This window comes from Muntiacus reevesi, chromosome 1 (assembly GCF_963930625.1).
Source record: "Muntiacus reevesi chromosome 1, mMunRee1.1, whole genome shotgun sequence".
Taxonomy (NCBI): Eukaryota; Metazoa; Chordata; class Mammalia; order Artiodactyla; family Cervidae; genus Muntiacus; species Muntiacus reevesi.
Window position 1 is genome coordinate 137,880,478 of NC_089249.1, and position 25,619 is coordinate 137,906,096.

The following is a 25,619-nucleotide window of genomic DNA, read 5'->3' on the forward strand; positions in this document are numbered from 1 at the left end:
TGGAATTTTCCAGGCAAGAATATTGGAAAGGGCTGCCATTTCCTACTCCAGGGGATCTTCCTGATCCAGGGATTGAACCTGGGTCTCTTGCATCTCCTAATTGGCAGGCAGATTCTTTACCACTAGCACCACCTGGGAAGCACCCATTACTGGAGTTGAAATCCATATTTTTCACTTGCCCTTCAATTACATTGAGGGAGGGGATAATCTCATTACTGTTCTGTAATGTTAGATGGGGAGCTCTAACCTTGTGTAAGTCAGATAGTGAGCTCTAACTTTCATTGATATCTACGTGGCTGAGAGGGATAGGAGCACCTCATTAACACTTCCTCACACCAAGGATTGGGACTTGACTTTATTACTTTGGGGCAGTTCTATAAGTTCTGACTGTACCAGTCCAACTCTGACTATTGGGAAGAACCTTGTTACTGCCAGATAGCTGTGGAATTCCATGTTCCCCAAGAGATCTTAACTGACATTGCATGAGGGCAGCACAGTCATTTTTTTCGTTTTTGGGTAGGATTGAAAGTCCTGGCTCCTTACCGAGCCTTTTCTGACACCACACCCACTGGAAGGCTGGGAGATTGGAAAACCTTGCTAGAACCTGGCAAGAATGGAAGTCTAGACTTCTTGCTTGGCTAGTGGTATTTGTGGAATGGGTGGGGCTACAATTTTTTCTCTTTTTTTTTTTTCTGGAGAGAAATGGTTATATCCTAAAAGTTTTCTTTCTTGCAAGGTTGTTCATTTCCTGAGTTTTGGCTAAAGAGAGGAGGTTTGTCTGGAGTATCTGCAGTAATAAGAAATCCAGGGAACTCACCACTGTGTCATTCCCTGGGTCCTGAGCAATCTTTTTCCTCTGCCTTCTTCTGTCAAAGGTTTTCAAAGGCTTCCTCTAAAAAAAAAAATAATTAATGTCCCAAGATTTTTAGTTGTATTTAGCAAAGGAATAAGGAAAAGTGCATCTTCATGGATGCAGGATTCCCCTTCATTCTGTTTTTACTAAGTAATAGGTAGAATAATCATTCCTCAAATATATACACATCCCAATCTCAGGAATCTATGAATAGATTACCTAACATGAGATAAGAGACTACCCAGATGTGACTACACTAAGGATCTAAAAGAGGGAGGTTATCCTGGATTATCTGAGTGGACCCAAACCAATCAAATGGGTACTTTGGAGTATTTTTTCCATTTCTGGTCGGAGAGATATGTCACGGCAGGACCATCAGAGAGAGGCAATGTTGCTGTCTTTTGAAGATGGATGACGGGTTGGTGGTGGCTTCTAGAAATTGGCAAGGAAGTTAATTCTCTAGAGCCTTCAGAAAGGAACATAACCCTAATAACCTTTTGGTTTTGGCCAAGTGAGACCTGGGTTGATCTCTAACCTACAGAACTTTAAATTTGTATCCACTTTAAATTTAATTTTAAATTTAATCCAGAACTTTAAATTTAATCCACTAAGGTTTTGGTAATTTGTTATAGCATTAATAAATAACGGTAGTGTAGTAGTCATATAAAGCAATAAATTAAACCTTTATCTGAAGGTGTAATGAAGACTGATAATAATTTCATTTCAATTTGAATAAAAATATATGGAGATACAAATTACCTTATGAGTTATCATTGCTTATTTTCTGGAAAACAGCACATTTTTGGATTGCAAAATGAGATAACATATGTATATCTTGCATGTACTTGGTTCCTAAAAGACATTCAATAAGTAACTATCAAAGTTGTGAATACTGGAGGAATACAAATAGTGATGGCAAAATGTCATTGATACATCTTTAGAATATGCAAACCAGCTAATATTATAATATTTGAATTATGTTACCATTGCATCATATTTGTATTTTACAGTTAGTGAAGGTAGTTCTCTAATGGATATTGAAAATGTAATTCTGGCTAAAGTTCGTGATGAAGAAGAAGACAACTCAGATGCAGTCTTTAAATCTGACAAGTTTCAACAGGATTTATTTTTTATGGAACGAGTTATAATGGAAAATATATTTCAGCCAAAACTTGCAGCTTATCGTCAGCTTCCTATTTTAAAAGGTATTTAACACATTATATACTAAAACATCTTTTAAAAAATAGTGTTGTTTTGAAATAAAGCTTTTATACTTTAAAAAAGATATTAAAATATAATCAATATATAATCACTTTTATACAAGTTCAAGTATTTAAAAAAAGCAAATGGTATTATTATTTCTAAATGCAATCTTTAAACTGAGTTATCACTTATCAGGGAGAAGGAAACGGCAGCTCACTCTGGTATTCTTTCCTGGAGAATCCCATGGATAGAGGAGCCTGGCGGGTTGCAGCCCACGGGGTTGCAAGGCGTCAGATATGACTGAAGCGACTTAGCACATACACATGCATCACTTATCAGAAGACATTTTTACATAGTTTCCAGCACTAACAGTGAATAGCAGGAGACCAGACCTGGAAGCCCGAAGAAAGAGATAATCCCTTAGATTCAAAACCTCATAAGCTCTTTCCTCTCCATTGTTCCAGTATTGAATTATTCTCTCATGGTCAAACACCCCTTTCCATTGCCATTGATACTTTCCAGGTTCTAGCTTTTATTACCTCTCCCTAATTTTACTACACAGGCATTCTTCCTGTTCTTATGGCTACAATATTTTTAAGGATTTGAGAGATTATTTAATCCAACTTTTCAATTTTTGAATGAATAAAATGAAGGTTATAGAAACGTTCTAAAGTTGCATTCAATTCAGTTCAGTCGTTCAGTCGTGTCCGACTCTTTGCGACCCCATGAATCGCAGCACGCCAGGCCTCCCTATCCATCACCAACTCCCGGAGTTTACTCATACTCATGCCCATCGAGCTGGTGATGCCATCCAGCCATCTCATCCTCTTCTCATCCTCTGTCGTCCCCTTCTCCTCCTGCCCCCAATCCCTCCCAGCATCAAGGTCTTTTCCAATGAGTCAGCTCTTAGGCATTCAACCCATGTCTTTTGATACCATTCCAATTCTCTTTCCACTCTTCCATTCTGGCATGCTGATTTTTCCTAAACCCAGGTTTGAACATGGCATATAACTACTTGAAACCTTCAGTATCTTCCTATTACCTAGAATAAATTACAAACTTCGTAGTGTATAATTCAAAGATACTTGCAGTCTGGTCACAGACTACTTTATCTCATTGTAGCACTTTGGAAACCGTAAAAGTTAGCCATATTAGATATACCTGATAATCCCCAAACAGAACCTAAACTTTCTTGCTTTAATAGACTTTTAGTTATAAATATTCTTGGCCATTCACCCTTGTCCTCATCCCATTTTTGCCTACTGGGCAAATTCCTTTATGAAGTCTTTCTTGATTCTTCAAGCCAAAATGAGTCTTCTAAATGCCTACATCAAACAATCAGGTTACAAAACTTCATGTGTAACAAACAGATGTAAGCCTTTTTGTTTACTTACATCTAAGATTATAGAAAAACTGTTTCTTATCTCATATTAGGTTGATATGTAAAAATTTGTATTATATATATATATATGCTCATTCCCATCCCATAATAAAAGTTATAAGATTGAAATTTACTGAGACCTGTAAATTTTGACACTTTTAAAAATAAAAGTGGTGATAGATCACTTCTTTAAGTATATCTGAGAAGTAGAAATGTCATAGAAAAATTTTTAAGGAGTTAAGATTTACACATAATGAAATATGCATATTTTAACTGTATAATTTCATACATTTAAAAATATATAAGCCTACATAACTAATACTCTAGTCAAGATAAAGAAATATTTATCAATCCCAAAAATTCCCTTCTGCTGTTTTCCAGTTAAAACTTATATCCTTATAGACAGTCATTAAGCTCATTTCTTTCACTACAGATTAATTGTTTTGGTATAGCATATAAATGGGTTCATGTAGTAAGTGTTTGTGTCTGGTTTCTTTTATTTAACATAATGTTTTTGAGATTCATCTACATTGATATGTATTTAAGTAGTTCATTTTTTTTCTTGAGTACTATTCCATTTTATGAACATACCATAATAAGTTGAATATTCATTCGCCTATTGGTGGACATCTTTGAGCTATTATGAATAAAGCTGCTATGATCATTTTTTTCAATTTCCTTTTGTGGATATGTGTTTTAATTTCTCTTGGGTAAATACCTCAGAATGAATTACTGGATCTTGGGTAGATGTATATATAACTTTTTTAGAAATTAAAAAATACCTTTCTATGAGGAGTCGGGTGGAGAGGGAGGTGGGAGGGGGGATCAGGATGGGGAATACGTGTAACTCTATGGCTGATTCATGTCAATGTATGACAAAACCCACTGAAATGTTGTGAAGTGATTGACCTCCAACTAATAAAATAATATTAAAAAAAAAAAAAACCTTTCTAGATTTTGTACCATTTTACAATATCCCATAAGCAATATATGAGTTGTTCCACATTCTTGATAATGCTGACGTTGATAATCTTTTAAATAATTTTTTGTCATTTGTATATCTTCTTTTATGTAATATTCAGTCAAGTTCTTTGTCCATTTTAAAAATTGAATTGTCTTTTTAAAAAAACCAAGTTGTAGGAGCTTATATATGTGTGTATATATATATATATTCTAAATACAAGTCTTTGAAAGATACAACTGTTTTTCTAAGACTTTAATTTATTTATTTGTCTGTTGTTGAGCAGAGGCTTTTAATTTCAATGAAGTCTTATTTATCAATTTTCCTTTCATAGTAAATGCTTCCCATGTTTTCTCTAAGAAATCTTTGCCTGCCCCAAGGTTGGAAATATCTTTATCTTGTTTGTGAACTTAGGGCAAAGGAATTCAGTATTTATTTCATTGTTAAATATGATGCTAAATATAGTTTTTTATAGATGCCTTTTATTGATTTGAGGAAATTTCCTTCTCATTCTAGCTTATAGACATTTTAAAACATAAATGAGTGTTGAATTGTGTTCAAAACATTTTTTAAATTATTGAAACAGTTATGTGATTATTTTCCTTTAATCTGTTAGTATGGCCAGTTACATTGATCAATTTTAAAATGTTAAAGCAAACCTCACCTGGTTATGCTGCATTATCCTTTTTATATATTGGTGAATTCAATTTTCTAATATTCTGTTGAGAATTTTTTGTGACTGAATTCATGCAGCATATTTTTCTATAATTTTCTTTTCTTGTAAAGTTCTTCATAGGTTTTATATTAGTGTTCTGATAAATATAAGCTTTGAAAGTATTCTCTCATTCTCTGTTTTCAAAAAAAATTTGTGTATTATTTCTTCTTTAAATGCTTGATAAAATTAACCAGTGAAAACATCTGGGATGGAGTTTTCTTTATAGGAAGTTTTCAAATTGCAAATTTAATTTCTTTGACAAATATGGATTTAATCTATTCCTACCTGTGTCAGTTGTGGTAATCTGTGAGGAATTTACCCATTTTGTCTATGATTGACATTATGTGCATAAAGTTGTTTATCACATCCTCTCTTTAAATTCTTTTGACATCTGTAGTATTTCTAACACTATCTCCCATTTCATTCTTGATATTGGCCATTTGTGATTTTTTCCTTCTGTTTTAAAGCTCTAGTTGAGGCTTTTAAAATTATACTAATCCTTTCAGAAAATGTCTTGGTTAATCGCTTTCTAAATTCTTTGGGTCTTTTTTCAAAACTTCAAACGCTTCCATTTTTATTCTTAGGCTCTTCATCATATTTAATCTATTCTTTTTCTAGTTTCTTAAGAGGGAAGGTTGGATCATTGATTTTATAATTTATTTTTATCTAAGATAGGATTTAATACTATAAATTTCCTACATCTTACAAATTTTGATATCATATTTTTATTAGTATTCAGTTCAGAATAATTTTTAATTTCTCACGTGTGTTTTTCTTCGACCTTTAGGTTGGTTTAAAATGTGTTGTTTAATTTCCAAGTTTTTTTAAGCAATTTTTGAGTCATCTTTTCTTATTGAATTCTAATTGAACATTGGTGTGGTGGTCAGGAAACATATTCTATATGGTTTCTATCCTTTGAAATTTATTAACAATTGTTTTACAACCCTGCATATAGCGGATGTTCCACACTCAAGAAGTCTGAGTATTCTATTATTTAGTGTGGTATTCTTTGGATGTTAGTTATGTCAAATTGATTGATAGTGTTTTCAAATATTTTATCTTTATTAGTATTTGCTGACCTGTTTTATCAACTGAGAGAGTATTGTTAAAAATCTCTATAATTATGGATTTGTCTCTATTCTCTTTAGGATTATTTATTTTGCTCTACATGTCTGAAAACTTTATTATCAGGTATATTCATACTTAAATTGCTCTATTTTCTGATGTTTACTTTTTAATTTTTGTCATTATTTTCTCTTTTATTATTAGGAAATGCCCATACTTATTCTAAGACTTGGTCTTGAAGTCTAATATGTGTAATGTTAATATAGCCACACTCACTTGCTTACTCTTATTATTTGCATGGTATATATTTCCCTTCCTTTTGCTTTATGATATCTATGTCTTTATGTTTAAAATGTGTCTGTGATTAGCAATGTATGGTTTGGCCTTGAGTTTTTTACTCACTCTAACAAGCTTTGCCTTTTCGAGCTCTTATATCTTCCCACTCAACTCAGCTAGATGACTATGTTTTGCCTAGGCTAAACTTAACTTCCCAGTGCTCTGATAAGGAAATTGTCCCCAGCCTGAAAGTGAGGTCCCTATGGGGTTCCCATGTGAATTGCCTGTTGTTCAATGCTTGAAAATACTTACCTTATATTTCTAGTCTAGTTTTATATTATGGAAGGAGGACAAGCCTAATACTGTTAATCCAGAATGACTGGAAGCCAATCATAGAAATTTGGAAGGTATCACTGATCATTTAAAAAAGAAGAAATAGTAGTTCAGCTTTTAGTTAGGATGTAAATAATTATGACACCATGGGAGAGGACAGACTGACGAACTATAGTAGTGTTGCAGTTTTGCTCATATAATGACATCCAGATCAGAGTTCAAACAGGCTGAGGTGACTGTAATTGGAATAATCAGATATTAGGAAGTTATGTAGAGAAAAAAAAGCTCCATAAATCTATCATTTAGTCTTTGGCTGAAACATAAGCTGTGTATGTTAGACTAAAACTCCAGAAGGCCAGGAAAGAACAACTACCAGGATGTTCTAAGTGAAAAAGTCTTCAGAGTTCACTCAGGGCTGTGACACATTCGACTTCTGACTGGCCAGAGGGGTGGAAATAGGGTATTCAGTAAATATCCAGAATGGCCATACCTTAAGTGTAGAGCTAGAATAACCCAAGAATGAAGATTAGTCTAGACCCTCATCCCCACCAATAAACTCTTTAGCTAATTTAAAAAATTTTATTTTGAAAAACTAATTTTAAAAATCAAGCTAATCTGAAAGTAAGTTAACTGCTCAACAAAACAAACTTCAACACAGTATTGTATCAAAGAAAACACAATGCAGACATTCAGTGCTATAACATTTATAATGCACAGCACCTAATAAAAATTTATTAGCTGTGTAAATAAGCAGAAAATTGTGAGCTAAAGCTAAAAAGTCAGTCAATAGAAACAGATAAAAAGGTGACTGACATGGTGAAAGACAGATAAGAACTTTTAAAAAGCTATCATACTCAGAATAGCCAAGACAATATTGAAGAAGAAAAAAGATGGAGAACTGACATCATCCAACCTCAAGAGTTAATGTTAAGTTACAGTTGTTAAGATAGTGTGGTATTGGTGAACGAACAGACATATAGATCAATGGAACAGAATAAAGAGCCCAGAATTAGATCCACGTAATTATAGTCAACTGATCTTTGACCAAAGAGGAATGGCAATATAATGGGGGAAAAAAAGATAATTTTTTCAACAAATGATACTAGAACATCAGGATATTTATGGGCAAATTAAATAATCTAAATACAGACCTTATACCCTTCACAAAAATTAACTCAAAATGGGTCATAAACTTAAATGAAATATGCAAAACTATAAGACTTCTAGAAGACAACATAAAAAAATATGGATAACCTTGGATATGGTGATGATTTTTTAGATTTGACACCAAAGGCACAATTTATTAAAATAAATAATTGATAAGTTGGACTTCATTAAAATTAAAAATTTGCTCAGTGAAAGACATTGTCAAGAGAATGAGAAGTCAAGTCACTGACTAGAAAAAATACATGCAAAAGACATACCTGATAAAGAACTCGTCCAAAATATACAAATAGCTCTTAAAACTCAACAATAAGGAAACAAATAACATAATTTAAAAACAGATGAAAGACCTAATAGACACCTCACTAAAGAGATATACCGATGGCAAATAAGTTTAAGAAGATGTTCATCATTATATGTCGTTAAGGAATTTCAAATTAAAACATCAATGAATTACCACCATACAACTACTGAATAGCTAAAAGCCAAAACATTGATACCACCAAATGCTGGCTAAGATGTGGAGCAACAAGAACTCTTATTCAATGTTGGTGGGAATGCACAATACTTTGGAAGATAGTTTGGCAGTTTCTTACAAAACTAAGCATATTGTAACCATATGGTCCATAATTGTACTCCTTGGTATTAACCCAAAGGAGCTGAATACTTATTTCCACACAAAAATCTGCACACAGATGTTTATTGAAGCTTTATTCATAGCTTCCAAAACTTGGAGGCAAACAAGATGTTCTTCAGAAGGTGAATGAATGAAAAAATTGTGGCAAATCCGGACAATAGAATATTATTCAGCACTAAAAAGAAATGAATTATCAAGCCATGAACAGACACGGAGAAAATCTAAATGCATATTACTAAGTGAAGGGAGCCCATCTGAAAATGCTACATATGCTGTCACTCCAACTATATGACATTCTGGAAAGGGCTAAAGTTTGGAGACAGTAAAAAGATCAGACGTTTCCAGGGATTATGGACTGGGAGAAATGAATAGGCAGAGTATGTAAGATTTTTAGAATAATAAAACTATTCTGCGTAATACTTAGTGGTGGGTACATTTCATTGTACACTCATCCAAATTCATAGAATGTACAACACCAAGAGTAAATCCTAAAGTGAACTATATAGATTTTGAGTAATAATGATTTGTCACTGGGAGTTTACTTATTGTAACACTGTCTACTGGTGCAAGATGTTGATCTGGAAAAGGCTATGTGTAAATCTGGGTGTGAGTATATTGGAACTCTTATTTTGAGTTCACTTTTGCTGTGAAACTAAAACTACTCTAAAAAATAAAGTCTGTTAAAGAATAAGTTCTAAAAATATGCATAAAGATTTAAAGGAAAAAATAAGAATACAATGATGATAGTAATGGAAGCTACATATAGGACCAAATGGAACTTCTAGAGATGAAATACAATACTTAGTATTTGAAATGAAAAAGTTTACTGCTTGGGTTTGACAGAATACTGAAAGACAAGCAAGAAGAACATTCCAAATTAAAGTGCAGAAACAAGTCTAAAAAATAGAATTTCAGTGACCTGTGTCCCAAAGTCATGTGGTTTAATATATATGTAATTAGAATTGTAGTAGTAGAATAAAGAGGAAGAACAGGAAAATATTTGAAGGAAGAATTGCTAGAAATTTTGTATATTTGAAAAAACTTTAAATCAATAATTATAAGAAGCTCAATGAAACTCAAGCAAGATAAGCACAATGAAAAGCACACTGAGGCATCTTATTAAGTACTATGTTAAAAAAAAAAAAACTTAAAAGTTGCCAGAAAAAAGTGCATTCCATACAGGGGAGAAATTAATAATGCCCTTATTTCTATATCAGAAGCCAGAAAACAATGCAATGATATTTGTACTGTGCTAAAAATTCTATATCTAGAGAAAATATCCTTCAAAAATCAAGGTGAAATAAAAACATGTTCAGACAAACAAAAGCTGAGAGAATTCATTGTCAGCAGACCAGCATTGCACAAAAAGTTAAAGGAAGTTCTTCAGGCTGATAGAAAATAATAACAGAAATTAGAATCTACAGAAAAGAATGGAGAGTGCTAGAATTTGAAAATGTGAGAAAAGTAAGAGACATTTCCCACCATTTAAAGTTTCTTTAAAGATCATTAAGTCAACAATATTATTCTATGTTTTATATGGTAAAGCAAAGGACATGGAATAACAGTCAATTTTGTAGCAGAAGAATGAAGCTGAAGGACTTAACCCTACTATATTACAGGTGACTGATTATAAAAATACAGTAATCAAGGCAGCTGTGAAATTAAGACGCTTACTCCTTGGAAGGAAAGTTATGACCAACCTAGATAGCATATTAAAAAGCAGAGACATTACTTTGCCAACAAAGGTCCGTCTGGTCAAGGCTATGGTTTTTCCAGTGGTCATGTATGGATGTGAGAGTTGGACAGTGAAGAACGCTGAGTGCCGAAAAATTGATGCTTCTGAACTGTGGTGTTAGAGAAGACTCTTGAGAGTCCCTTGGACTGCAAGGAGATCCCACCAGTCCATCCTAAAGGAGATCAGTCCTGGGTGTTCATTAGAAGGACTGATGCTGAAGCTGAAACTCCAATACTTTGGCCACCTCATTGAAGAGTTGACTCATTGGAAAAGACCCTGATGCTGGGAGGGATTGGGGACAGAAGGAGAAGGGGACGACAGAGGATGAGATGGCTGGATGGCATCACCGACTCGATGGGCATGAGTTTGAGTAAACTCCGGGAGTTGGTGATGGACAGGGAGGCCTGGCGTGCTGCAATTCATGGGGTCGCAAAGAGTTGTACACGACTGAGCGACTGAACTGAACTAACTAGACATATAGATGATTGAAACAGACTAGTGAGCCCAGAAATAAACACAGACATATATGGTTAACTGATTTTTAACAAACATGTCAAGGCAATTCAATAGAGGGAAGCTGATCTTTTAAAAACAGTGCTGAAAGAACTGGATATCCTTATGGGGAGAAAAATGAGCTTCCAACCTCATCTCCTATAAATTGTATAAATTAAATCAGAATGAACCATAGATTTAAAGGTAAAAATTAAAACTAGAAAGTTCTAGGTGAAGATAAAAGAAAAAATGTTTGCGATTTTAGCATAAGAAAAGATCTACTTAATATACAAAAATCCTAAGTGCAGGCATGTTCATTCGTATCCAACTCTTTGTGACCCCATGGGTGGTAGCCCACCAGACTCCTTTGTCCATGGTATTCTCCAGGCAAGAGTAATGGAGTGGATTGTCGTTTCCTTCTCCAGGAGATCTTTCCAACCCAGGGATCGAACCTGTATCTCCTGCATTGTCAGGCAGATTATTTACCGCTGAGCCACCTGGGAAGCCCCCAAATCCCAAGGCATAAAAGAAAAAAATTAATAAGACTTTTGCAAAAGTTAAAATGTCTGCTCTTTGAATAACACTGGTAACAGTAGGAAAATGCAGGGGAAACGGGGAAAATGCAAGCAACAGACTAGAAGAATATGTTTGCAATATGTACATCTGACTAAAGATTTAGACAACACACATTTACTTCCTCACAATTCTAGAGACAGAAAGTCCAAGATCAAGATGCCAGCAGGGTTGGTTTCCTCCGAGGCCTCTCTCTTTGGCTTGCAGATGTTCACCCTCTTGCTGCCTCTTTACGTGGTCTTTTCTCTGTGTGTGTTCATCCGTTATCTCTCTTGGTGTATCTAAATTTCCTCTTCTTATAAGGATATCAATCAATGGATTGGGACCCTCTCTAACGGTCTAATTTTAATGTCATCACCACTTCAAAGTCCTTTCTCAGAATATCGTTACATTTTTACACACTACATTCTTAGCTCTGTGTGTCACACAATCTTGTGCAACTCTTGGCCACCCTACGGACTGAAGCCCTACAGGCTTCTCTGTCCATGGAATTTCCCAGTCACTACCAGCTTACCCAGGTGGTGACTGGAGTGGGTAGCCACTCCCTTCTCCAGGGGATCTTCCTGACTCAGGGATCGAACCTGTGTCTCCTGCATCATAGGTGGATTCTTCACCTCTGAGTCATTATGATTTCAATATATGAATTTTGGAGAGAAACAATTCATCCCATGACAGACCATCATCTTATAAATTCTCAATCTGTATAAGCAGTAAAGTTCTAGGTCAAGTGTTTCTAATTTGAAACACCAAAAAACAAACTCACAGCCGTTTAACCTATTCCTAGACTTGAGCCAGTTTATAGAACCAGAATGTCTTGAATGAAGTGGAGACCAGGTCACTTTGAGAACATATCATGCTACTTGTCAAGAGTGTGTACTGTTAATACTTATCCCAGGTTTCTCCATAAAAATCTATAGCATTTTATTAGAAGGACTGTACATTGTGGATAAGGAAATCATCAGAAATTTCATGGATTACTGAACACTGGCTCTGAGTTCACACTAACTCAGGGAGACCCAAAACATCACTGGGGTCCACTAGGACTTAAAATCAGGTGATCAACAGAATTTTAGTTCAGCTTCATCTCACAATGTGTCCACCCATCATCCTGCAGTTATTTCCCCTATTCCAGAATGTATACTTGAAATAGAAATAATTAGAAACTGGCAGAATCCCCCATGTGATCCTTGGCTTGTGGAAAGTGAAAGTGAAGTCTCTCAGTTGTGTCCGACTCTTGGCGACCCTGTGGATTGTAGCCTACCAGGCTCCTCCATCCATGGGATTCTCCAGGACAGATTAGTGGAGTGGGTTGCCATTTCCTTCTCTAGGGGATCTTCCTGACCTAGGGATCGAACCCAGGCCTCCCGCATTGCAGGCAGACGCTTTAACCTCTGAGCCACCAGGGAAGCAGTGAGAGCTAATTTGAGAGGAAAGGGCGAAGTGGAAGCCACTAGAGCTGTCTATACCTATGAAAATAGTAAACCATAACAATGCCACCTTTCTGGAGGGATCTCAGAGGTTAATACCACCATCAAGGACTTGAAATATGCAGGAATGTTGACTCCCACCGTTCAATTCATCTATCTGGCTTACACAGAAAACACATGACTCTTAGAGAGTAACGGTGGATTATTGTAAGCTTAACCAGGTGGTGACTCCAGTTGCAGCCAGTGTTTCAGTTAGAGTCTCATTGCCTGAGCCAACTAAGACAACTTGTGGTACGTAGTGTGTAGCTGCTGATGCCCTTTCCCTGATGCCTTACCTGTTGGGAAAACCAAAGCTGTTTGCTCTCAGCTGGCCAGGTCAGCAGTACACCTTCACTGTTCTGCTTTATGTCATAATTTAGTCTGCAGCAAGCTTTCCCTTCAGCAAGACATCACACTGGTCCATTACACTGATGGTATCATGTTGATTGGACTTAGTGAACAACAAGTAAACTTATTGGCAAGACATTTGCATGTTGGAGGGTGAGAAGTAAATCTGACAAAATTTCAAGGGCCTTCCACCTCAGTGAGATTTCTAAGAGTCCAGTAGAATATGTCAAGATATACCTTCCAAGGTAAAAAATATGTGGTTGCATCTGAGTCCTCTGCAATGAAAAAAAAAAAAAGAGAGAGAGACAGACGCATTCTTAGTAGATCTCTTTGCATTTCGTAGGCGGTGGTTTAGTTGCTGAGTTGTGTTCGACTATTTGCAACCCCACGGATTGTAGCCCACCAGACTCCTCTGTGCATGGAATTTTCCAGGCAAGAATTCTGGAGTGGGTTGCCATTCCTTCTCCAGGGCATCTTCCTGACCCAGGGATTGAACCTGGGTCTCCTGCATTGCAGGTGGATTTCTTACTGACTGAGCCACAAGGGAAGCCGTCTTTGCATTTTAGAGGCAACACATTCCTCATCTGGATGTTATTTTGGTTCATTTGCTCAGTGATCTGAAAAGCCAATTGCTTTGAGTGGGGCTCAGAACAACAGAAGATTCTGCAGCAGGTTCAGGCAGCTGTTACAGGTGCCCTGTCCCTTGGGCCTTACGACCTATCAGATACAGTAGTGTCTGAAGTGTCAGTGGTAGACAGAGCTGTTCTTTGGAAACTTTAGCAGATGGGTGTAGAGCACCATGATCTTCTTTTCATTTGATTTAATTTTAGAACCAGAACCTGAAGAGCCTGGAGACTTTTTAGTAGATGGAAAACTTGAAGAGGTCGAAGAAGAGGCTAAAAAGGAAGAGGAAGAAGATTTAGAAATAGATTCAGAACAATCAACAATACCAGCCAATTTGGAACGACTTTGGTCCTTTTCCTGTGACCTAACCAAAGGCCTTAACGTGAGCAGCCTTGCCTGGAATAAAGCAAATCCAGTAAGTTATCAAATGTTTTAATAATTCTGTCTGTGGCATTTAAGGGCACTTACCAAGTATAACACTAATGATTTCTTTTTCTCATCTGTTAGGCAAGGGATTTAAATGGACATAACCCCTGGTTTTAAAATTCCTCTGAAAACAAGTTTATATTTTTAAAGGAGGAAATGCAACAGCTAGAAAACAATGGTTTTTCTTCTTTAACATGAAAATGTCACCATTTTTATTTTAAGAGATGTACTTAGAACATGGCTGAATCTATGTCAGATGTCGAGAAGTGGACAAGAAAATAATATATATTTATTTAGTTTAATATGTTAACCAAATTCATGCACTCAAACTTGTATTCTCTTTAAAGAAACCAATATTTGGAAGTATGTACTTAATCCATGAGGTCGAAAAAGAGTCAGACATGACTTAGCGACTAAATAACAACAATAACAGCTTAATCCAGTGACCCTGTAAAAGTGGAAAATAATTTCAAGATTCCTTAAGAACTAATACTACAGTGGATACTTAAACAGCACCTATTATGTACCAGGCTCTATTGTAAACGTTTTACTTGTATTATCACAAATCTATGATAAGGCACTCTTTCCCTCACTGTGTTGCACTGAAGCACAGAAAGGATAACTTGCCCAAAGTCATATAACCAGTAAGCGAGGCAGAATCCAAACCGAGACACCCAGCTCCAGAGTTCTTGCTTCTGGTGAAAGTCGCTCAGTCGTGTCCGACTCTTTGCGATTCCATGGACTATACAGTCCATGGAATTCTCCAGGCCAGATTACTGGAGTGGGTAGCCTTTCCCTTCTCCAGGGGATCTTCCCAACCCAGGGATTGAACCCAGGTCTCCCTCATTTTCTTTACCAGCTGAATCACAGTGAAGCCCAAGAATACTGGGGTGGGTAGCCTATCCCTTCTCCAGGGGATCTTCCTGACCCAGGAATCGAACCAGGGTCTTCTGCATCACAGGTGGATTCTTTACCAGCTGAGCTGTTAAGGACGCCCTTCAGCAGCACTCTTGCCTGGAGAATCCCATGGATGGAGGAGCCCCAGCACAGTCCATGGGGTCGCAAAGAGTCCCACACGACTTCACTTTCACTTTTAGTACTGCTCTATTAAAAATCATCTTGAGGAAAATGAGATGAATCATCAAGCTGGGGAACAGTATGTTTTCTTGTAAAAAAAAAAGAATGATTATAGAGTAATGAGAGTTATTTTTTCCTGAGATTTATAAACTGGTTCTGAAGACATGATTCTCAACTAGTGCTTCTGGAATAACTTTTTTTTTTTTTTTTGGTCCTTTTTGAGAAATATTTATTTATTTTGGCCTCAGTGGGTGCTAGTTGCAGCATCTTTTTCTTGGTTGTTGTTGTTTGGCTCAGGCTGAGTTGTCCCACAATGTGTGGAATTCCAGTTCTCAACCAGGGATTGAACTCATATACTCTGCATTGGGAAGTGGACCCCCAACCACTGGACCACCAGGGAGGTCCCTGATTAATGTTTAAAGTCATCAGAACTAATTTGTTTAAACTGTATTGTTTTATGCCTGTTTTAAGAATTAGCCTTGTTTTATCACTATACCTTATAAGGTACTGTGTGCAAACATGATAGGTGTTATGGCTATTAAAAATCTACAATCAACCTGAAACTAACAAAACACTGTAGATCAACTCTACTCCAATAAAAAATTTTAAATGAAAAATAAAACTATGACCATTTTTGTCAAAACCTAAGTAACACATTACTTAAATTTTGTATATTATTTTGAATAAAATAAAATACTTTTAGTGTGAATTTGTCTTTATAAAACTATATTAGGGAACATCTTGCAGATAAGTGAAATTTAATAAATCAGTAATAACTGGGTAATAAAGACAGATGAATCATTTTAAGAAACTGAATATACTCACAGTTAAAAATTAATATATTGCTATTTAGAATAAAGTTAATTTTGAATGAAGCTAAATATATAACAGATGGCATCCATAATATTTATTAATTAATTCTATATATATTTGTTGAGTATTAACTCTGTGCAGAAACTCTGTTAAAGCACTGTAGATACAGTAGTAATTTACTCACATGTAGTCTCTGGTCATACACTAGTTTCCTATGTGCTTTAATAAGGAAAAATAATACCATGGGAACACATAAGAGAGGATTGTGAATGCTTCTTAGAGGAATTGACGTCTATTCTGAGTCTAAAAGAGATGAATAAGAGTTTGTCAATGTCAAGGGTAGTGATAGAGTATTTTAAGACAGAACTGTGGAGATACGATGTTGATTGGGAGGTAGGATGGTGATAGGACTGTCTTTGTATTCTTTCTGATTACAAAGGAAAGTCTGGGTTTGTTTAATAATTAAACTTTTGTGCATATGTATTTATACAGTTGACCTTGAATAAAAGGGGGCTTGGGGTGCCAAGCTTTTATGCAGTTAAAATCTAAGTGTAACTTTTGACTACCCAAAACTTAACTACTAATAGCCTACTGTCGACTGAAAGAATTGCCAAATATAAATGGTCAATGAACACATATTTTGTGTGTTGTATGTATTATAAACTGTAACCTTACAATAAAGCAAGCTAGGGAAAAGAGAATATTATTAAGAAAAATAATAAGAAAGAGAAAATACATTTATAGTCAGTCAGTCATTCAGTCCTGTCTGACTCTTTGCAACACCATGGGCTGCAGCACACCAGGCTTTCCTGTCCATCACCAACTCCTGGAGCTTGCTCAAACTCATGTCCATTGCATTGGTGATGCCATCCAACCATCTTATCTTCTATCATTCCCTTCTCCTCCTGCCTTCAATCTTTCCCAGCATCAGGGTCTTTTCCAATGAGCCAGTTCTTCACATCAGGTGGCCAAAGTATTGGAGTTTCAGCTTCAGCATCAGTCCTTCCAGTGAATATTCAGGACTGATTTCCTTTAGGATTGACTGGTTGGATCTCCTTGTAATCCAAGAGACTCTCAAGAGTCTTCTCCAACACCAAAGTTCAAAAAGATCAGAAGATCAATTCTTCAGTGCTCAGCTTTCTTTATAGCCCGACTCTCACATCCATACATGACCACTGGAAAAAATCATAGCTTTGGCTAGACAGACCTTTGTCAGCAAAGTAATGTCTCTGCTTTTTAATATGCTGTCTAGGTTGGTCATAGCTTTTCTTCCAGGGAGCAAGCCTCTTTTAATTTCATGACTGCAGTCACCATTTGCAATGGTTTTGGAACCCAAGAAAATAAAGTCCGTCACTGTTTCCTTTGTTTCCCTATCTGTTTGCCATGAAGTGACAGGACCGGATGCCATGATCTTATTTTTCTGAATGTTGAGTTGTATGTCAACTTTTTCACTCTCCTCTTTCACTTTCATCAAGAGGCTCTTTAGTTCTTTGCTTTCTGCCATAAGAGTGGTGTCATCTGTGTATCTGAGTTTATTGATATTTCTCCCAGCAATGTTGATTTCAGCTTGTGCTTCATCCAGCCAAGCATTTCGCATGATGTACTCCAAATATAAGTTAACTAAACAGGGTGACAATATACTCCTTTCCCAATTTGGAACCAGTCCATTGTTCCATATCTGGTTCTAACTGTTGCTTCTTGTCCTGCATACAGATTTCTCAGGAGGCAGATAAGGTGTTCTGGTATTCCCATCTCTAAGAATTTTCCACGGTTTGTTGTGAGCCACACAGTCAAAGGCTTTGGCATAGACCATAAAGCAAAAGTAGATGTTTTTCTGGAACTCTCTTGCTTTTTCTATGATCAACGGATCAATGGATCAACATTTATAGTACTGTACTGTATTTAGCAACACTGTTAAGTGTATGTCATCCATTTAACAGATGAATTGTCTGTCAGTGCCTACATCAGTGTTGTCTGAGATGATGCAAAACACTGTAGATGTTACATGTGTTACTTAGACATCAAAAATAAAAAGATAATATGAAAAATTCATATTTTTTTCAGGTATAGTGATTTATATATTGTTGACAAAGAAGCAGCAATATGATTGCTTTATGGTAGCCTCGTGTAATTGATATGATTGCTTCAGGATAGCCTAGACTATACACTAATGAATGAACTATTATAAAATTTCAATGGCATACAGTATTATAGTCATATTCATAATGCTGTATTGGAAACATTGTTACCCTAAAAAAAAGCTACTTACCTGTGATGATAGGCTGATTGAGGCATCAGCCTCAATTATGAGAGTGAGGCATACTATATGATAATATATAATTCTTTGAAAGCAAAGTTATAAAACAATAATAAAATGAATATATTATAAATTTTATATTAAATGTTTACTTATGCCTATCAAAGGAATAAACTGTTATCTACATACATTTTATACATTCATGAAAAATCCTTTTTTTAATGGTTTGGATTTCTAGGCTATGCATTTTTCTGTGAATTTTTTCAAATGGTTACAAATCTCAAAAAAATATTTCAATATATTTGTTTAAAAGAATCTATTTATAAGTAGACCTACACAGTTCAAACTCATATTGTTCAAGAGTCAATTATAAAAGCATTTCTGGAAATGACCTGCTGTATTAATCAGCTGAAGCTGCCGTAACAAAATACCATAGACTGAGTGGCTTAAACAACAGAAATTTATTTCTTACAGTTCTGGAGGCTGATTCATTTCCTAGGTAAGGCTGTCTTCCAGGCTTGACTGTATCCTCACATGGTGGAGAGAAAGGGCTCTTAGGTTTCTTCCTCTTTTTGTAAGGAACCCAATTCTATCAAATGAGGACACCACATGCCTGGACTCGTTTAACCTTAATAACCTCCTAAATGTGCTATTTACAGATATGATCACATATTTTTAGGGTTTAGGACTTCCACAAATGACTTTTAGGAGAGGAGACACAATTCAGTCCCTAACGCCTCACTTTAAATTTAAATGTCTTCTATTTTACATTTGAAAAAATTAGATCATCCTTAAAAACCTATAGGAGATTATAATGTAATAATAGAATTTTTGAAGATTATCTCAATGTGTAAAAGAGCTTGTTAGCAATTGGTTCTTTTTGAGTACTTATTTTTCAGTCTGAAAATGTGATTATTGTTATGATTTTGCTTAGGAAGATGGAAATGAAGAGTGAAAATAGATGGCATATGGTGTTTTTTTTTAACCTTAATTAAAATATCATCACTCTTTTTAACACAGCTCATTAATATACATCTCCATACATTTGCCAATATTTTTATGCTACCCTCTCTTAGTATGAATTTTCCTGGTTTTCAGGACCTTTTGGCTGTTGGCTACGGACACTTTGGATTTAAGGAGCAAAAAAGAGGATTGGCCTGCTGCTGGTCAATAAAGAACCCCATGGTAACTTGAGCAGGAATAAGATCTATTTTTATTTAATTAAATGTTGACATAATTCTCATAAAATACTAGATAGCTATATTTGATAATTAAGCAAAGTCAAGGAAGTTTTATCATGCAAGACTTTATTTTCTTTGATTTAAACCTGTAACACTTAAATAATTAAAACTTATTCTGATACTTAATAAGATAAAGTAAATTCACTACTGTGTGCTGTTAGATCTGATGATCCAGGGCCGAACCATTATTGTATATCACTGCCTGTTATAAAGAAAAATATTTGCAAATGCAAACTTTAAAAATTGTTTCATTTACTATTGGATTGTTTTTCAGTATATGGAAACACTCATCACTTTATAAGATAGATTTCTGTTATCCTCAGTAGATGTAAAATAGATTCATATAATATCTTACTGTTATGAATTTTTAAAGAAAATGAACAAGAATCAGTTATGTTTTTTGCTAAATAGCTCTAGTCAATCTGTCACTTACAGGTTTACCTTTAGTTCTTTTGTTTTTGTTTTTTTGTTTGTTTGTTTGTTTTTATCGCACCATGCGGGATCTTAAGTACCCTGACCATGGATCGAACCTGCACCCTTTGCAGCGGAAGCAGAGTGTTAACCACTGGACTGCCAGCGAAGTCCTTTTACCCTTAGTTTTACTTTACAACAGAAATGTAAAGTGGACTACTTTAAAAAGATCAGAAAGGCATACAAAAATAATTGGAGTTCTTATAGATAACCCTTGTCTGTTAGGAAGCTGGGTTTATATAGCCTAAAAGAAAGGAAGAAGCAATTTTAAACATGTGGAAGGATTGACAGTATTCCTCAACAGCAAGTTGTCTTCTTTTTCTTGTAGGTTGTTAGAACCAAGAAAGGATTTGAATTGGACATTCAAACAAAACAATAAAACTCTTGACAGAGTTGTAGAAAAGAGTAACTTGGAAAGTTTTAGAGCTTCTTCTATCCTTATTTAGAAATGATTAGATAATACAAGCATTAGAAACAGATACTGGGAGATAGGAATTTTGCAGGATAATTTATTTGGTGGCTATTAATTGTATTTTCAAGAATGTAGACCTGTGATGGAAAACCCTATTGGAAGATTATCCCAAATGATAATTACTATAGAGGTACATGCTGTATTTTGCAAAATTACTGAGCTCTGAGGATTCATCAAAATAAAGGAAATGACTGATTGAGGTTTTGTTCTCATGTATTTAGGCAGTTAGGAGTAACTGAATGCAGGTTAACTCTCCTCACATCCCCACTGCCATCAGCCTAGTCTTTAGTCACTATCATACCCTCCTGTACTGTGGTTTATAAAACCAAGTTTAAATTGTAATGTAATATATTTTTTTTATTCAGTGGCCAGAGCGTACTTATCAGAGTCCATATGGAGTTACTGCTGTGGATTTTTCAATCGGCTCACCTAACCTTTTAGCAGTTGGCTATCACAATGGCACTATTGCAATTTATAATGTACAGAACAACAGTAACCTTCCAGTTCTGGATAGTAGGTGAGAAAATCCAAGAATTAGATAAATATATAGCATGTACTTTTTTTCGGGAGAAGAAAAAATTTATGTTATTTAGTTTTGAGTGAATGTTTATACTGTTATTGGGAGTGATACCATTAGCTTTCAAACATTTGATAATTCCTCATAATGTCTCTCCAGCTGGAATACTCTGCTTTAACATCTCTTTATCATCTTTTCTGCCTGCTCACCAACAAACTTCTTTTGGTGTATGCTGCTGCTTTTTAAAAAGCTAAAATTTTTTCCAGCTTTATTGAGGTATAATTGACAAATAAAAATTGAGTTTATTTAGGTTGTACAACATGATTAAGTGTACAATGTGATGATTTAATATATGTATACATTGTGAAATGATTAGTGGAATCAAATTAATTAATGCATCCATAATCTCACATATCTGGAGAAGGAAATGGCAATCCACTCCATTATTCTTGCCTGGAAAATCCCAGGGACAGAGGAGCCTGGTGGGCCACAGTCTGTTTCATCACAAAGTGCCAGCCATTACTTAGTAACTAAACAACAACAACAACAACAACCTCACATAGTTACCATTTTTTTTGTGTGTGTGGTTGAGAACACTTAAGATCTACTCTTATAGCAAATTTCATGTATGCAACATAGTGTTATTAACTATAATCACCATGATGGACATTAGATTTCAAGAACTTTCATTTTATAAATGAAAGAAATAATTAATGTGACATATTGAGAAAATAAAAAAGTTTAAGGTGAAAGAGATCGAAAGATACCTCAAGTTTTTATAATAAACCTGATACTAGTGGAGCAAAAATGAGGTTATATATTCATATTATTATTTGAATAAACTTCAGAACGACATGACTGAAGTGACTTAGCAGCAGCAGCAAACTTCAGAAGAACTGAAAATAGGCTTTAAAGCACGTGTTTTTTAGGTTAATTTTGAAATTATTTGCATAGTTTTGTAAATGTGAGCCTTGTGTTCATTTCCGGTCAGAAGATTCATAACTTTTACCAAATAATCAAATATATCTAGATTTAAAAGTATTCAGCACTATTGCTTTGGAGGATTCACATAAAATATCAAGAGAGTCAGTACTAGGAAGAAAGCAACCCATTAATCAGACAGGAAAGTAGTAATCTGAGAAGTGATTTTAATTTTTCAGAAAAATTTTAAATCTCAGTCTTAGAGAGAATCAAGCCAGTGGACAATGCTGAAATATAAGAAGAAGGGTGAAGTAACTATTTACTCAAATAGGACTTAAATGACTTACTTATTTAAACTATGAGAAATATCCTTGGAAAAATGGAGATACTTATATTCAATGTATCTAAATAAACTAAATTTGCACAACTAGGAAAATGTAAGTGAATAGAGTAAAAGGAGTAGATTCTTAAAAGAAAGAAATATTTGCTTTTATATTCCTGTTATGATAGCAATAAAATTTTGTTTTTGTAAGAAATGAGAAAAATATCAGTGAATATTAGAAAAGTTGTTTTTTTTCCCTGATTTTCAAAATATTTAAAGTCGAAGTCCAGTTCAGAACAATAAAAGCGTCATTCTATGAGTAAGTCATGATGCTTTAGGGAGTTGTCCTTATCACTTAGTATTACAAGTCTTTTTAAAAATTATGATTTTCTACTAGTGATTTTCCTTGTCTTAGTGAATCACCTCAGAAACACTTGGGACCTGTATGGCAACTGCAGTGGATAGAACAAGATCGAGGGACAACAGGTGATGACAAAAGAGAAATACTAGTTTCTATATCAGCGGATGGAAGAATCTCTAAATGGGTTATACGGAAAGGACTGGACTGTCATGGTAAAAATAAATACACTCTCTCTCTCTCTCTCTCTCTCACACACACACACACCCACCTGCCCCCCCAAATTATCTTTCTCTTGTTATGTGCTGAATTAAAAATTCCTAGTGAACAATGTATAAAAGTTGGTAAGCTTAGGTTTGACTAAATAAGAGAAAAACTGGGCTTGATCATTTTGCTAAGCATCTAACTCTGGTATTTGCTTATTTTAACCTAATGACATGCAAAGAATGGCAGAACTCATCTTCTTTGCAGAAGGGACATATATCTACAGTACTTTTTCATGTGGTAGAAAGGTATCTATTTTTTCTTTAAAGATTTGATGCGCTTAAGGCGAACGACTGCTAGCACCAGCAAAAAAGGAGGGGAAAAGGAAAAGAAAGGTGAAGCTTTGATATCTCGACAGGCTCCTGGAATGTGTTTTGCTTTTCATCCCAAGGTAAATTATTTCAATACAACTTCTAATCATTGAAGTGTATTAAGATATAAGACTAGGGACTTCCCTGGCAGTCCAGTGGTTAAGATGTCACTGTCCAAGGCAGGAGGTGCAGATTCAGTCCCTGGTCAGGGAGCGAAGATCACACATGTCTCATGGCCAAAATCAAAGACAAAAGGTTAGCATGTTAATAAATATTGTGCCTTGTAAGCAGAAAACTAACAAACTTAGGTATCGGCCTAAGGTGAAATGGCACTTTCCAGTTGGCTGTCCTTCATCTTCATTTTAGAGGAAAGGTCTGTATTTCTGAGCAACAGTAGAAGGATTATCTACTCAACTGCTCATTTTAACTTGAATGCCCCACCTTGCCCCTCTTGGGTGCTCTCCTGCTCTATCATAGTGACAGAAACCAAATCCACTATATAGTCTTCCATATCTCACTGTGAGTGGTGACTCTCATGATTCTGGGGATTGGGAAGACCACTTCAGACTATGCCTATCAAGACCAAAATGAAATCAGAGCACTGTTAGTAAAGTTCTGCTTTTCTAATTCTTTTTATCTGGAGGCTCGTTGGAATCAGAAAATTCAGCCACTGTGACTCTTACAAGAAAACATTTCCCTATATATTTTCTATTATATGTAATATGATCATCTGTTTAATGATACCATTATTCACCTACTTATGCAAACCAAAACTTGAGTTCTTATTCTATTCTACTCTATCACCCAGATGATATTTAGGTTTTATCATCCTACTTCTTTTAGTCCAAGCCTACTGTTCATATGGTTCAGGCTTTTATTATTTTTCACCTTGATCACTGTGTATGTGGTTACTCAGTGTCTAACTCTCTGTGACCCCGTGGACTGTAGCCCGCCAGGCTCCTCTGTCCCTGGGGCTCCCCAGGCAAGAACACTGGGGTGGGTAGCCAGTCCCTTCTCCAGGGGATCTTTCCTGACCCAGGGATGAAACCCTGGTCTCCTGTATTGCAAACAGATTCTTTACCTCTGAGTCTTTATCGCTTCAGTCATATTCTCACTGCATTCATTCTCACATTTCTATAATCTGCTTGTCACCTTGATTCGAGAAGAGTGGTTCTCAATGTGGGCAGAGAGGGGAGTACTTTCCACCAGGGGCATTTCACAATGTCTTCTTCAGATATCTTTGGTTGTTGCAGCTGTGGGAGATGGGATGTAGGGAGAATAGTTATATCCACTGAGCAGAGTCCAGGGATGCTGCTAAACACTCTACAATGCACAAGACAACCACCACCCTCTCCCCACACAAACAAAGAATTCGCTGGCTCAAAACATCAATATTGCTCCTCTGATTTCATCTTTGACTGATAAAGCATGTTATTTAGTTTCCAAATAGTCAAGGATTTTCTAAGGATCTTTCTGTTGGTCTCTAATTCAATTCCATCATGATCAGAGAACAAACTTTTTATAAACTGAATCCTTTTGAATTTATTGAGATTTGTTTCAGAGCCTAGAATGTGATGTTTACTTGTAAGTATTCCCTGGGCATTTGAGAAAAGTGTATATTCTGCTACTGTTGGGTGAAATGTTCTATGAATATCAGTCAGGTTAAGTTGGTTGACGATATTGTTCAAGTTCACTATATCCTTCCTGATTTTCTGCCTGTTTCTTCCATGATTTATTGACAGAAAGGTATTGAAGTGTCTGACCATAATTGTGAATTTGTCTTTTCTCCCTTTGAAACTCTATCAATTTTTTCTTTATGTGTCTTGAAGCTGTAAGTACATAAGTGTTTAGAATTGTCATGTTCTCTTGATTAATCAATTCTCTTGTTATACAATGACATTATTTATAGCTGTTAACATACTCTACTCTGAAATCTACTTAGTCTGACATTAATGTAGCCACTACACCTTTCTTTTAACTAATATTAGCACAGTTTATCATTTTACATTCTTTTACATTTAACCTATTTATGTCTTTATATTTAAAGTATGTTTCTTATAGGCAGCATATAGTTGAATTTTGCTTTTTTATCCAGTCCTAGAGTCTCTGATTTTTGTGATATTTACACAATTTACCTTTAGTTTGATTGTTGATTTAGTTTGGTTTGAGTCTGTCATCATTCTTGACTAATTTATGTTTAGGAAGAGGTGTGAAACATATTTGACCCCTTTGTCTGGAGGTAGGACTCTGAAGGGCTATCTCAGCTCCAAAGCACTCTGTTGCAGCTGCATCATAGTTTAACTTAAATCTCTACCCATTCCTGTTTCCCTCAAAGAGGTTGTT

The 25,619-nt window shown here is 35.5% G+C and overlaps 1 protein-coding gene across 1 annotated transcript in view; it reads left to right on the plus strand.

Annotated features, from left to right (window-relative positions):
* DNAI4 (dynein axonemal intermediate chain 4) overlaps positions 1–25,619 on the plus strand; it is a 104,286-nt gene that overhangs the window by 61,861 nt on the left and 16,806 nt on the right. The window contains 6 exon segments of the mRNA XM_065911239.1: positions 1,864–2,058; positions 14,033–14,241; positions 19,498–19,584; positions 20,949–21,100; positions 22,759–22,916; positions 23,235–23,356. Coding sequence (XP_065767311.1) covers positions 1,864–2,058; positions 14,033–14,241; positions 19,498–19,584; positions 20,949–21,100; positions 22,759–22,916; positions 23,235–23,356 — 923 coding nt within the window.